Source organism: Atta colombica, unplaced genomic scaffold, assembly GCF_001594045.1.
Source record: "Atta colombica isolate Treedump-2 unplaced genomic scaffold, Acol1.0 scaffold12, whole genome shotgun sequence".
NCBI classification, from domain to species: Eukaryota; Metazoa; Arthropoda; class Insecta; order Hymenoptera; family Formicidae; genus Atta; species Atta colombica.
In genome coordinates this window covers 6,398,023-6,413,635 of record NW_017259206.1, presented here as the reverse complement: position 1 = coordinate 6,413,635, position 15,613 = coordinate 6,398,023, and the positions used below count along the sequence as shown (strand labels likewise).

The window sequence follows — 15,613 nt, the reverse complement described above, 5'->3', positions numbered from 1 at the left end:
TAATATATATATATAATATATATTTAATTACAATTTATAGTGCAATTTATAATATAATTTTTGGTGTTAACTATATATTTTTTTAATAGCGCTATAAATATAATAATTATTATTAATAATATAACATTAATAATATAACAATGATAATTATAAAAACGAAATTCCTATAATTTTAACTAATAACTATAATTATTTTACTATGCAATTGTAGTCACACAAATATCAAACATTCAATGCACAATTATTCATTCTTCTTCACGGTTATTTAAAATAACTTCTAAAATAACACTAATTTTAAATTACACGACACTGTTTATACCTCGGAAAACTAATATTGTAGTTAATATTATAATAACACTTTGATCTTACCATTAGCTTCACCTTCGTCGATAATCTCAAAGTTGATCGCCCCGCCTTCGTCTTCGTCCGGGTCGGTAGCCGTGATGTTCACTACACTGATTCCCACAGGTGCATTCTCCGGAATCACTGCAGTGTAAGATTCCTGTTCGAAGCTAGGAGCGTTATCGTTAACATCGAGAACGTCGATTGTCACTAAGACTCGACTACTCCGTTGCTCAGCACCACCTTGGGGCATGTCTGATGCCACGACATAAAAACGCAACACCGATTGTTTTTCTCTGTCGAGAGTCGTGTTTGCGGTGATCTAAAAGTTATTTCTTTCATTATTTATTCTGATAAACTATAAAAACTACATAATTTTCACAAATTATTTCGATCATTGAATTTTGAACATTAAATTTTAAATATTAAACCTAATTGTAAACCTAAAAGATATCTAAAAAAAAAATTTTGTAATATCTTTTAGATTTAACGTTTAAAATTTACGTTAATTTTTAAAGAATTGAATTTTTCAGATATTGTTTAAGCTAATATTTTGATATATTAGAATATAATCTCTTTATATATTAGAATATAAATTAAGACATATATTATTAAAAATTATTAGGAGAGTTTTACTTGGATGTTGCCCATTATGGGATCCACTTCAAAGAGATTAGCGTTTTCTCCTGTCAAGGAGTATCTCACTTCGCCATATCCTCTTTGGACTTCCTGTTCAGTTTTAGAGCTGTCCATATCCAGTGCCTGTACATTCAACACAATTTTCGAGGGTTTAGCTGATTCTAAGACAGAGATTTTATAATCCTTCTGCCCAAAAATAGGAATATTGTCGTTGATATCGTGAATTTCGATGATTACATTGGCCTCCGACATCTTTCGCGTTATATCATAATCTCTGGCAAGCGCTCGTACTTTAAAACGAATAAACTGAAATGATGTTTAAAATTTTACATCTTATACATAAAAAAAAAAGAATATAAATTTAAAATTTGTTAATATTATTAAGATAAATAATCAAGCATCTTTAGATCAGAAATAATTCATTATCATAACATTACCATAATCTTGATAAAATTTTATTATTCTCCGAATTTTTTTTTATTACAAAATCACTCTCTCTCTCTCTCTCTCTCTCTCTCTTTCTCTCTCAAAACTTATACGATTTCTTTGATAAAACCATGCAGTCTCAAAAGTGTAATCTCCTACCTTTTGATTCAACACTTCGTAATCCAATCTCTTACTCAGCACTACATTGCCGCTCTGAACACCCACATTAACATAGCCTTCGTCATCGTCCTCTCTCACCAATTCAAACCTCTGTACCGGATATCCCGTCGTTGGCTCTTTCGCCGACAGCATCAACAACGTCGTACCCAGGGGTTGTTCTTCCGGAACAGTGATCTTTATCGTTGGATTGTTTGGTGACCACCCGGAATTGGTAAACGTCGGATTATCGTCACTGTAGGCTTGGATGTAAATTATCACCTCTACTTTCGCTATCTGTTCGTCTCTGTCAACGACAGCGTTTAAATCCTTCGCCTGCACTGTTAGTATTACGACAGCGGCCACTTGATAATCTAGCATTCGGTTAACGGTTATTGCACCGGTCGTGGAATTTATTCGGAACGCTGTTTTGTAATCATAAGAAGCAGTATTTTTCAAAGCCACACCAGTCTTGTCGACAGCTTTTATTGGTTCCACAAGAGAATATTCCAGATATGCGTCTGCGTCAGGATCATTCGCTACCGCTTTCAATACAAGTTCGCCTATTTATAATAAATTATTATTGTTACTAGATTTTCTCAGTGTGGCTGCAGAGTACAAAAAAAGTTCCTTATCTAGAATCTAGAATTTCTATTACTTCATTTTTTATTTTAAAGACTTATTTAATAAGTTAAATACAAAACTAATTATTAATTGATGAGTGTTTATTGGCAACATACCAATGGCTGCGCGTTCCGAGACATGAACAATGTACGTTGATTCATTAAATGTTGGCGGCTTATTATTTACATCTACAATGTTCACTGTGACAGTAGTGGTAGCTGTCTCCTTGACAGGTGTACCTGAATCAACAGCGTACACAATCACCTCGTATTTTTCACCACCAGTCTCCAGATCCAAGCGAGCGTCAGGTGACACAGTTATGATACCAGAACTATAATCAGTCACTCTTATCAACTTTACTATCAAATTTTGCTAACTACCAAATTTTTTTAAATTAAAATAGTTGAAATAAAATAATTAAAATAAAAACAAGACAAAAAGATAATAAGAGAAAGGCTGTAAATTCTAACAATGCATTATCTAGTAAACTTTATATTGCACCTGGAATCAATAACGAAATTATCCTTAGAACCGGACGCGATGTAATATTGAAGTAAGTTATCTCTTCCATCGGGATCGTTGGCGACCACTCGAATTACTTCCGTTCCCGGAGATGCGTTTTCTAAGAGTCTCGCCCGATAAGTACTGGGTCCTGGTAAATTCGATTTATAGTTTCCTCGGAAAATAGGTTTTTGATTTCCCGGAACACCGACGCGAACTAAAAGCTTTGCGTCGGAATATAGTGGTGGTACGCCAGTATCAGTCGCACGAATGATTAATTCGTAAATGCCCCTTTCAGTGTCTCCAGAACGAACCGGTTTCGACATGGTTACTTCTCCTGAATCCGAATTAATCTGTAAAATTCATTAAAAAAACCAATGTTTAAAATTTACATCATAAAATACTACTAAATTTTATTACAAGAGAGAGATTTAGGAATTATACATACATTATTTTAAATCTTACAAATTAATATTAATTTCTATAAGTTTAAATAAAATAAAATATATTAACGAAAATAATATCATTTATCATAAAACGGATTATTAAATAACAACATAATTATACAACGTTAATTGTGTAATATTAAATTTTACTTTATAAACACTTAGGTTTTTATTTTTAAGTTTAAAAATTAATAAATCGATAATCGATCTGATAAAAGTTATAAAAATACTTCAATTGCGAACCTTGAAGACATCGTCTGTCATACTATTATGCCGACTAATCGAATACATGACTTTTCCATTGCCTTGCATTGGTCCATCTATGTCGGTCGCTCTAACAAACATTTGCGGATCAAAACTGGTAGCACCTTCGCGAACGGTCCTAGAATATTCCGGCTGCTCAAACGTTGGCTTATTATCATTAACATCATCAAGTTCAATGAGAATATTAACAGCGGACACTCGGCCGCCACCGTCCGTCGCCTCCATCGTCAAGGAATAAGATTTTTGTGCCTCATAATCCAATTTATTCGTCACAAATATCCCGCCCTTCTGCGAATCGGTCCTGAACTTGTCTGCGCCGAAACCACGCAGAGTATATGTTAGCTTGCCGAAGGAACCGCTGTCATAATCCTTTGCATAAACATCGCCGAAACGAGTGCCGGGTTCTGCGTCTTCCAGGATCGATAATTTATACATCGATTGAGAGAATTCAGGGCTGTGATCATTGGCATCTAACAGCTGGATATGCACTCTACAAGTGGCCACCTGCCACAAATAATTCATATTAACAAATAATTCATATTGAAACAAATAATTCATATTAAAAATTCCAATGATAAAAATAATCAATATTAAAATTAGAACAGGACCGTTTATAATAAAATCAACTAAGTTGATTGACTAATTACTAATTTCTCACAATTAAATAGTAAGACTAACCACTTCGCTCGCTACAGTCGCGATGACATCGAACTCAATTTCTCTCTTTGTGGGATCATCAACATCGTAATCGAGAACATTGACATCTTTGGCTTTAATTACCACTGGTACTCTACCCTGAGCTTCTTCAGGACTGACAGTGAATGCTTTGCTAATTCCAGGATATCGCGGTACGTCTCGCAACGCCAGGAAATATTTCGCGTTGTCACCCACATCGCCATCGCTCACAATCATATTTAGACCTATGTAAACACAATGTTATCAAACACGAGAATCTTTTCAAATAAAAAATAAAAATAAAAAGAGAGAGAGAGAGAGAGAGAGAGAGAGAGAGAGAGAGAGAGGGAGAAAGAGAGAGAGAGAATAAAGAAAAATACTTAATTTTATTTCTATCGGTTTTCTTGTTCCATAAATAATTTATAAATAATTAATAATAATTAGACTATATCTCTCACTTATAGCAACATAACTAAAAAATTATCATTTTATAATTGCTTACAGAAAAAAAACGGAAATATAAAATAAAAAGAGCATTAAGAATTTAATTGCTTATAATTCCGTTAAAAATTATGTATCGCACTTCGAAGAATAGATTTTTAAAGCTGAAATTTTGCTCTATCGAATGATATAATTGCCAAATTCTTTAAAAAATCATATAGATATAATACAAATGAAGTAGCGCTACAAACTTTTGTCCCTCAATATTTAATTTATAAAGTAAACACGATTTTCAATAAGCTTAATGACCTGGTAGAGGAGTGTTCTTTCCGATGTCCTCTGAAATCTTGATACTGAAATAATCTTCGTTGAAAACGGGCTCGAGATCATCCACGTCTGTAATGACGATTGTAACGATTGATGTCGCAGTGTCGGCTGGTATTTCATTGTTGATCAGCTCAGTGGCTTTAACTTGGAAGGTGTAAATGCCTCCGTTTTGCAGAATTCTGGGATCCTCGCGGTCGAGGGACACATTAGTTGTGACCAACCTGCCAACTGTAACATCACCATCGCGAGACATCTCAAGATCGAAGTGCCCCGCATCATCGTCTTCCAGCGTCAATAACAGATTTCTCGATTCACCGGTGTCACCGTCACGTGCTCTCACCATCAAAACCGTGTGACTAGCTGCGGTGTTCTCCGGAAGTGCCGCACTATAAGGCGCATTCAGGAAAACAGGTGGTTGATCCTGCAAAAAAATTTGTGCAAAAGTTTACGATATAAATCTTTAATGAATTATTTAGAAATTGCCTTATTTCTTTTTGTTTTTATAAATCTTTTATTTCTACATTTCACTGATTTATAAATGACTATTTCTATTAAATAATAAAAAGTAAATCGCGCGTTTGCATAAATTAAATCGTAATTACTCACTAATCTCACTTACTGAAATAACAAGTTTCAATTATTTTATTTTGTACTATTATTATAATAAAAAGTAAAAGTGCGTATATAATAAAATTATAATAAGTTATAATAAATAGAGTTATATGCATAAAAAATATTAAATAAAAAATGAAATTAAAAATAATATCTAAAGGTGTGGAATTTACACAATATTTAGTAAAGAATATTTAGTAAAGAATATGTAGCAAAGACTGTGTGATAAAAATAAGACTAATACACTTGTTCAATGATTAAATCCTATGTATGATGAAGATGAATCTTTCTTGATAACGCTCGCACAGGCAGAGATTGAATAACAGGATGATGATTCTCTGCTAATTTTATCGTAAATGACGTTATTATCCAATATAGGATTATTGTCGGTTTTATACATGATTATTTCAATAATGACCTACTTACCTGAACGTCGAGGACGTCAACAGCAACGGTTGCTCTGGCCTGCAACCTCTTCGACGAATCGCTGGCTCCGTCGACAGCTAATAAATTAATCAAATAAGAATTTCTCCTCTCGTAATCTAACGGTTTCGCTAACGTGATCAGCACGTTATATTCTCCTTCAGCGATCTAAAACAAGTCATCACGATTATCTCAATAAATTAGTTCTCATTCATTTCTATAAGATGGCTCTAAGATAAAAGAGATACAGTTACTACATCAACTAAAAAATAATATGTACTTCAGAAGTATTTATATTTTTACTTTTAATTTAATTTAAACAATTTAATTTCATAATTTAATTATTTCTCATACAGCACAGATCAGGAATATTGCAATAACACTGCAAAGTAACACAAAGCAAATATTCTATATTATATGGATTACTTTAATTTTTTTTAATAATTATACTAAAGTTTATTACCTTCTCCGTGGAGATGTCGAAGACTTCGCAGACATCGTCGTCGCGCGATGCTGAGACGCATTGTACGTGAACGTCGGCGTTCACGCCACCGTCGCGATCCGTGATAATAATCGTGCCCGAGGGAGGTAACAAACTACCCACTTGCGCATTTTCCGACACCCTGGCTGCGTACGGTCGATTGTGATAAACCGGTGGATTATCGTTTTCATCAAGCACCGCTATTTCGCGACGAAGAGACACCGTGTTAGGTTCCGATCCAGCGATACCTTCATCTGGAACAGGCAAATTTATTCAGTAAACTGAATCAATTTTTCTCTCATTATGACTTGACAAAATAAATATTTTATTTAGTTTTATTTCAGTCAATATACATCAATACGAATATTCAATTATACATATCGGTCTTTTACTTCAAGTGATACAACTAAAAAATATTATTTTCGAGTCATAAATAAGTTAGGTAAACTCTATCAATCATCAAAAATGAACCAACTTAATTTTTTAAAAAATCGTCAAAATGTTTTTTATGACTTAAAGAAGGTTTTCTTTAAGATTGTTAAATAAAAAGGACAAAAATGACATTTAATTTGTTAAAAATATTTATTTGTCGATATTATTTAATTAATCAATAATTTTCAATTTTAAAAATAATTCTTTGAAATGATATAAAATAATATATAAACATTGAAGATATCTGTATAAATTAGAAAATATGCAGTAAATTTTTTTATTTTTTATTTCGTAAAGATAAATCGAAGTTACACGTTAGTAAATATACATGATTTTACCTGTTATGCTAATAATGACTTCTATGAGATCTTGTGTTTCTCTATCTAAGGCTTTTCTCAGAATTACCACTCCGGTCTCTCTGTTCACGGTGAAGTATTCGCCGCTGATAGAGTAATGCAATTTAGATTCTTCAGGATCCTCTCCACGGAGAGTATAAACAGGAACATCAGGCGGTGTACCTTCTGATACAGCCAATCTGGCCATGTCTCCACCTTGGATAAAGTGGGGCGCCCTGTTTATTACTTGACCCCATGACGAAGACCATGTGGAGACCAACAGCAATAAAATCGCCCACATCGTCACCTGTAATCGACTCATACTTTATCTAAAAGTCATAACAATAAAAAGTAAAACAATAAGACAAATAAAATAAAATTAAAAAATCAATTGAAAATTAAACACAATTAATAAAAAACAACAGATTATTATTTATATCTAAATATTAAGAGATTAAGTGATAAATCAGATAATGAATTTTATTGTTGTTTTAATGGCAATAAATAAAATCAGTGCCCCATAATAATAATTTTTATTATAGGCACAAATAAATAAAAATTCTCTAGAAAAGAATTAGAATAATATTAAAGTATGAGTAAAAAAATTTCTACTATTGATCGAGAAATATCAGAATCGTATATAATAGAATCGTGTCGAAGTTCATCGAACCATTACACGAAAAGTTACAATCGGCGCATGCAAACGAGCGTGCAGATAGGAAACGGCAATCGCGTGAGCAGGATACAAGATCTAAAGGCGTTTAGTCTCCACTCAAATGCGACTATCTGCCGTCTACTGCTACATTCTTTTTAGTCGTTCTACAAAAGAAAAGAGTATGTTGTACAGATGAACCGCGACCGGTATTACCGGCAACCTCTGCAATCGCAGCCGGCCGGTACATCGTCGAAATGCATTTTTCGCCGAGTGAAACGCCGTTAGAAATCAGATTCCATTTCAGGAGTTCACAGAAGCCGATCTATATGTGATGAAAATGGCACAACGTGATCAAATCGAATCGCGAGATTGTATCGAACAGCAGAAATGCGTGACATTTTTCATCTCGCAGTGCGTGTATTGTACTCGAAGAAATCTATCGTACGAGTTTGAAGAAAGCCATTTTTATAGCACGTTATTTATAGGGGAAAAATGGCATCGTAATTCACCTTCCAAGAAAATTTATGTTACAGAGAAATTACAGAGAGAAGTTATGGAGAAATTTGTTTTTTACTTAGAAATCTTTTTATATCTTACAAGAAGGAGGATATTCAACTTTGAGAAAGTAGAATATATCATATAAAGATTATTAATAAGTGTATCTATAAATAATGATTTGCAAATTTAGAATCTATATTAGCACATTAGTGTTGACTGTCATAAAAAAAAGTACTCGCTTTCTTAATTGCAACTCTCACGTTCGAAATTAACGAGCCGCCTTCTATCTTTGACATCACGTGGGTAGACGCGTTACAGTATTACTAAGCATTAGAGAAGAAATGACGCAGGAGCAACAGTGACATACAGCGTGGGGTAATGGCCCTGCATTTTCTCGACGCCTTCGTGCGTGTAGAGAGCAACCTCGACTTCCGCGTTCTACCGACCACGGCCATCAGGAATCGCGTCTCCGGAAGATGTAATTATCAATCGGTTGGAGGAAGGAAATTTATGGTTGGCGTACTTGCGGATCCGCCTCTTCCTTTTCGTGCATCTTAAGAACAGTTCTCGATTGCAAGCCCTTATTTACCTATCCACGCTGGCCTAGGAGGAAGCGCGTGTTACGCGCATTGCAAGATGCAATGCATTCTCCTGCAGCGAAGGATACGACACGCGCAAGAATACACACGAGCGAGGTAATAAGATGAGAAGCAGTGCTCTCTAAATATACGAAGACTAATGGATGTAAGAGTAATACGTGTATACATCTGTTCGCGGACTTTGTGTATTTGCTAGTATTTTAATAATATGAATTTAAGTTTTATGCAATAATTTAAATTTTAGACTTACCTGATTTAAAAAAAAAAAAACTCTTAAATTTTATATAATATCTAAAAAGTTTTTTGTAAAATCCAAGTAAAATCCTTTAAAGAGTTAAATTTTGAGGAAACAAAAAAACTTCTCATCTATATAGTAATTTTTTTTTAGAAATACAAAGTTTTAAGCTTTGATTAACATATTTTGAAGATTTATTTTAAAAATAATAAAAAATTTTTTTAAATAATAAAAATAATCATAAATAAAATAATAATAAATAAATCTTTAGACTTGTTTAGTTTTTGGTACTGTACATACATAAAATTTTATTATTATTTTTACATATCGTGATTAGATAGAAGACTATTTCCTTAATCTTGTCTTTCTTTTGTCTTGAACAAACAGAATTGAGAACCATATAATATAATAGCACTCAACTGTGAATGCACAATGAAAGTTGAGACCTACAATTACCATACGCTGAAAGCGAGATTTCACTACGTAGAACAATTATTTTTTTAATTGTTGAACGTGAGTCAATGCAGATTTTTGCGGACAATGAAGCAAGTTTATCCACTAAAACGAAATTACAAAAGTCTGTGACTTAAAGAATTGACGCTTGGTTTTATATTCTGAATACTTCAAATGAAATAAATATACTTGTGTACTAAATATGAAAAAAAAAGAAAGAAAGATGTATTTAATAATAGATATTGAATAATAAATAAGTGAGGAAGAGAGCCACATCCGATTAAAACGGATTTTAGTGCCTAATAATATTTTTGCATAAATTTTTATAATTTCATACACTACGCACAATTTATTTGTCGGTCTTGAAAGTAAAAAAAAAAATTAAGACAGCCCTAAATTGGAGTATGAGTATAGTATGAGTATACATGTTAAATTTGTGGAATTTATTTATTACACTAGAAACACAATCGTTATATTAAGGGAAAATATTCTGGTAAAAAATGGAGAACAAATCAGAATTTTCTAGTTGAATCTATTACAATTCTAATTAAGATAATCAGAAGTCTAACTGATGTGCTCAGACTTTTCTGATTCGTTCATTTTTCATCAAAAATTTTTCTCAGTATGGCATGAAAATATTTATAGAATATAAGTGAGATTCCTCACGTAATTGATCCGTAATTGAAAGGCTCAATTATGATTTCGCAATTCTTATTTAATATGAATAGTGATTGATGCACACGTTAATGAGAACGCATTATCTCGAAACGAATTTGGTTTCTCTAACTTTGTGTACTTGGAGTAATGCGGAAAACTGTGAGGTGCGAAAACCGTGACGATGATAACCGCATGCGTATCGACGCTTTGCTGAGTGAATTACGACACGTACGGAGAACAGAAGTCACTGTTACTGCCAGCCAAGTATAAAATGATACCGAGAGATTGAATGATGACTGCGGTCACAGCTGTGCGAGAAAGGAACCAAGTGCAACTCCCATCCAACGAATCGTTTGGAAATTAACGTTTGCGAAAGACTGCCACAGACTCGTCGCTGCTCAATGTTTAGTTATTACGGTTATGTAGCTATTGCATCATATTTAACCATTTATATAATAAGCAAGTTTGTTACAAAAATGATTTTACAAAAATTCTCACATATTTGCGTGTTCCTGAAATTTAAATATATGCATCAAACAGATATGAAAAATTGTAAATTATAAATAATGTAAAATAATTCCTTTGCAATATAATTATTCTTATCTTTTACCTTAGTAGAATTTTTTTATCGTGATAAAGCAGCATAAATAAATTTCAAATTTAATCGAATATCTTACATCTTGTAAATTGATTACTCAGAGCAAAGAAATTTCTTTGACATTTAATAAGCACTGGTTTCTAAGAACAGGTGTGTATTAATCATTAATTTCTGGAATAACTTTTGCAAATCTATATATCAAAATTTAACTCTTTTATAGAACATGCATTATATCTTTTTATCTGCAAAATTTTTTGTACAAAATCCAAGTAATATTTTTCTTAGAAGATAAAAAAACATAGATAAGTTAGCCTTTATAAAACAATAGACATTAATTCGGGAATAGTAAAAATCACTAATATTACATCAATATTTGAGAATATTACGGATATGAATTTACTCATAGTTTTCTGAAAAAAATAAAAACCAAACAAAATATTAGAAATAAAATAAATTAAGTTAAGTAAATTATTATGACAATATTTCTAAATATAAAAAAGATATTTAATGAAACAATTTTTTACTGCAAGTTTTCAATGGAATTGCATAAAGAAAAATAAAAAATTATTTTTAAAAAAATTACATTTTTTCGTTTCTAGGGTATAAAAACACTGCAGATAATTATTTTCGGGTTAATATAATAGGAATATTTGACATTATTAAATATTTTAATTCATTACTTAGTTAGTCTGTACAGTTTTCTACAAATCATGGAAGTGAGTATAATTTAATTTGTAGCGAAACTTATTTATTTCCTTGTTTCGTTGGAGGTAAACAATAAAAGGAATTAATCAAAATTATGCAGGTGATGAGATTCAAGATTATCGGACTTACTCTAAAATAATTCTAGAACATATAGCTACATCACAAGAAAAGAGAAACGAAGAAAGAAGAGCACAAGTAGGACAAGTAGAGGAAAGAGCGAAAGAGGAAACCAGAAGCCAGGAAAGAGTAAGAGAGAAAGAAAAAAACCGTTACACCCCTCTTCCTCTGGTCTCCGTTACGTTACGCGGTTGGAATCCTGACACTGCGTGACCAAGTGATGCCAGGATGAATGACGAAGAAAAGGAATATTCTGGTGTGCGCATATCTTCCTGTAGATCTTCACTTTCATCAGCACACTTCGTAAAGGACACAAGAAATTTTCCGAATTTATCAAACTCATAAATGATCTTAGATACAAAGCTAATAATTCATTTATTTATTTTTATTTCTCTTCGTAACATGTAATATAAGGATATCACATTCATATACGATTCATGATTTGTCATATAATAGTATGAGACCTACTCGTTCCTTTCAGATTACTGGAAATTCTGACAATCCTCAGAATCGTTTGTTCTCTTAATCGACGGAAGTCACGCGCATCGAAAAATTTGCATCCACAGCTTTTCCTGTTCTTCGAACACTTGACACTGGTTCCTTGAAACCAGAACTTCGCCAGACCGCAAACTCATTGTCGGAACTGGTTTTTTTTCGTAATGAATGATGAAAAAGAAAACAATAAGGATCAATCAAAGATTTATGTGGTTTCACCAGACTAGTCAATTATTCGTAACAATACGTTGAAATTTTTTATTATATGTTCATCAAATCCCGAAAATTCAAACATAATGGAAATTAATTTAATATAATACATAATATTAGTAAGTTTCAATGTATTGTAATTATAAAAATGTTATACATCACAATACTTAAACATATATAAATCTTTATATATTTCATCCGAATTCTTTTTTTTTCTCCGACATTATAATATAGTCTTTTATTAATTTAACGTAACGTATAAATTTGCTTAGAATTAGATAACTAATACAGGTTTTAATACCATCGTGATATCACCGTTCTGCGTGTACCGAACAAAAGAAAGAACATGATTATACCGTTGCCAAGAAATCGTCGAGACGACATCCTCAATCTCCGACCTCAATTCCTCGATTTGCATGAGCGTTGATTTTGCAATCAGGACCAGAGTTCAATTTTCGGCTCTCCTTTTCTGATAAATCATTTTCTTCAATAAGCAATAAATTTAGAAATTGTGAAAGATGTTCTTCAGTTTATTCAACTGAATAATAATTACGCAAAGCGTGATGAACACAAAGAATAGAATGGAAACACAAAATCACAAGTCACTCGATTCCAGTTTGAAAGGAGCAAGCTTCATACTTCTGAATAAATTATAAACCGCATACACAATTCTTATTATATACACAAATATTATATATACAAAGAATTAAGTGAATAGTTTATTTGCTTTATTTCTAGGATTATTTACAAGTAATTGAAAACAAATTCAAGAAATTCATTTTAGGTGGTGTGCTGATGTAAGATGAAGTAATCTTAGCGACATTATATTCTTCTAATAATGAAGACAATAAAAATCAACAATTGAAACAAGAATTCAATTAGCATCGATCTAATTTAGCACATTTTATTATTTTAGGATGCACAAATCTTCAATATTGGCATTAAATATTCTTCAACTTCAACATCTGCCAAGTTTAAAGAGTCACTAAGAGAAAAGTTTTTGATATTCTAATTGCATTGTAAAATATTACTACTACAACATCAATAATTATATGTTTATAGTGTCTTTATATTAAAAAGAATATATCTAAAAAGAATATATCTAAAAATATATATATAAGAATATATATATAAGAATATATATAAGAATATATTGCATAATTAAATAAATATAATTATTATTATTAACGTTGTAGCAGTAATGAGAATAAAAATAAAGCTCCTAACTATAATATTTGCGGAAGTTGAAATTAACCGATCAACTCCATAGAAAGTTCTCTATTATTTAATCTCTTCGCGTTGCAAATAATACCCAAATTGACGTTTTGGACAATTGGTACAATCCATAAATTCAAAAAGATTATCTTTAACTTTTTCGTGAGCTCACAGGATTTACCTTCCAAAGACGCTCCAAGATACCGTGCTGCACAACACGGTTTATCACCTCATCGTGTCACGAAACCACATGTGCTGTATTCCCGCGCACCATTCTATAATCATTTAAACATATTCGTGAAATCGAATTGTCTGCATGACGCACTCACAAAGACGTAACTAATAGTACGAACGAACGTAAGAGAATGTTTCATCTACCCTCTCGGTATCATTGAACGACGGCGTCGTTCCGGACCGAAAAGAGAACCAACCGGTGTCTGCCAGCCAATGGACAGGTCTATACTGCATCCTAAGGAGGTATGCGGCCTCCACTGCGGGAATGGAAGGTATGGTGAGAGAGAAAGAAAGAAAGAGAGAGAAGTCGTGTGCCTCGGAGTAAAGAGAATCTATAGTCTGTACCCGGTAAAGCTCCACAGAGGACGACGACGACCTGAAGAGTGAGTCTTTTATAATAATTACATTTAATTTCGAAAAATAGAATTTATAATATAATTTATAATTATAGAATTTATAATAGAATTTATAATAATAGAATTTAAAATTTTTTAATATAACAATAATTTCAACTTTTCCATAATTTAATTTTTATTTCTATATCTTACAACAATTGACATACCTATAAATAAGTAAGATGTTCTGTATAATATAAGAGTTAAATTTTTTGCGGCAGAGATTTATATAATGCGAACCGAGAAAGACAAACTTCTGCTTCAATCTTTTATTAGTTTCTTAATAAACTAGTGAAATTGTGAAACAAAAATTTTTATACTGTTTGTAATAAAATGTAATGCTTCATCTTGTTGACATGTGATTTGACAATAATGAAAAATAATGAAAAATGATAGAAGATTAGGGTTTATAATAATGAAAAGCGAATCGATGATGAGAATGGAATTGCATCATCAGTTTTCCTGATATTTCGTTTGCTAGAAGCAATGTTGAAGATATTACGACCTTTCGATGGAACTCTTTGATTAATCTCCTGGTATATCATTAGGAAAATTATTTTTGCGTATCAAGTTTATTCACATTGAAATGAAGTTAATCTTACCTTCAGTCATACGAACGATACGATGAAAAAATGCATGCTAATAATTATATTTTAAAGAGAAAAGCAAGAGAAAGTAATATTTCTTTATTCAATGAAGCATCCATAATAATTAAACAATTATTTCCTTCAGGAACTCCTTGATAATCTTGAGCTTTAAGAACCGTTTCAATTTTAATATCCAATCAACAAGATGTGCTCACTTAAAATAAAGTACTCGCCTAAAATAAAGATTGTTGAGAGCAATATAACATCATAAGTATTATTTATAATACTTTATTCATTATAGTATAATAAGTAAATATATTAAAATAGAATAAAAAAATATATTACTTAAATACTCTATTAGAGTATCATTTTTTAAGACTTTTTGATCAAAGAAACAAAAATTTAATATAAATAAGTAAAGAGCACCAATTTTTGATGTCTAATAATAATTGCATGTAAATTTTTAAATACATCTTTCAGTTAAATAAACAAAAATCTCAATTTTCAAAAATATACCTTCAACAAACAATATTTTAAGCTTTTATAAAATTAAATACGGATAAAAAAAAACGATCAGAATCAACAATTACACCATCTTTCAAAGATGGCGTCTAGTCGCAGTATAAGTCGCGGCCAAGTTTATCTTCGCGAGTTCCTCGTTCTCGTCCATCTCGTCAGAAACATAGTTCAAAAGGTCTCTCTCGCGAACGTTTAACGTGTACAGGCTATAAAAGAGCAATGTTAAAATGCCGAAGGCTCGACGTACTTTGTCCCTCTCCATTCTCTTCACCCGTCCTTCCACTCTCTCATTCCCTCTCTCCCTCCCCCTCCCCCTC

General features: G+C 32.0%; 1 protein-coding gene across 1 annotated transcript in view; it reads right to left on the bottom strand.

Annotated features, from left to right (window-relative positions):
• The window catches only part of LOC108694262 (cadherin-87A), a 16,565-nt gene extending 2,549 nt beyond the window's left edge, over nt 1-14,016 (bottom strand). Inside the window, exons 1-13 of the mRNA XM_018203637.1 lie at nt 13,940-14,016; nt 13,743-13,836; nt 7,128-7,431; nt 6,340-6,611; nt 5,880-6,044; nt 4,824-5,262; nt 4,077-4,318; nt 3,378-3,902; nt 2,689-3,041; nt 2,304-2,518; nt 1,567-2,126; nt 979-1,287; nt 370-664 (exon numbers count right to left, since the gene is read on the bottom strand). Of these exons, the coding sequence (XP_018059126.1) occupies nt 370-664; nt 979-1,287; nt 1,567-2,126; nt 2,304-2,518; nt 2,689-3,041; nt 3,378-3,902; nt 4,077-4,318; nt 4,824-5,262; nt 5,880-6,044; nt 6,340-6,611; nt 7,128-7,425 (3,673 nt within the window). The 5' untranslated portion in view covers nt 7,426-7,431; nt 13,743-13,836; nt 13,940-14,016. The remainder of the gene's footprint in view (nt 1-369; nt 665-978; nt 1,288-1,566; nt 2,127-2,303; nt 2,519-2,688; nt 3,042-3,377; nt 3,903-4,076; nt 4,319-4,823; nt 5,263-5,879; nt 6,045-6,339; nt 6,612-7,127; nt 7,432-13,742; nt 13,837-13,939) is intronic.
• Nucleotides 14,017-15,613: the final 1,597 nt, after the last annotated feature.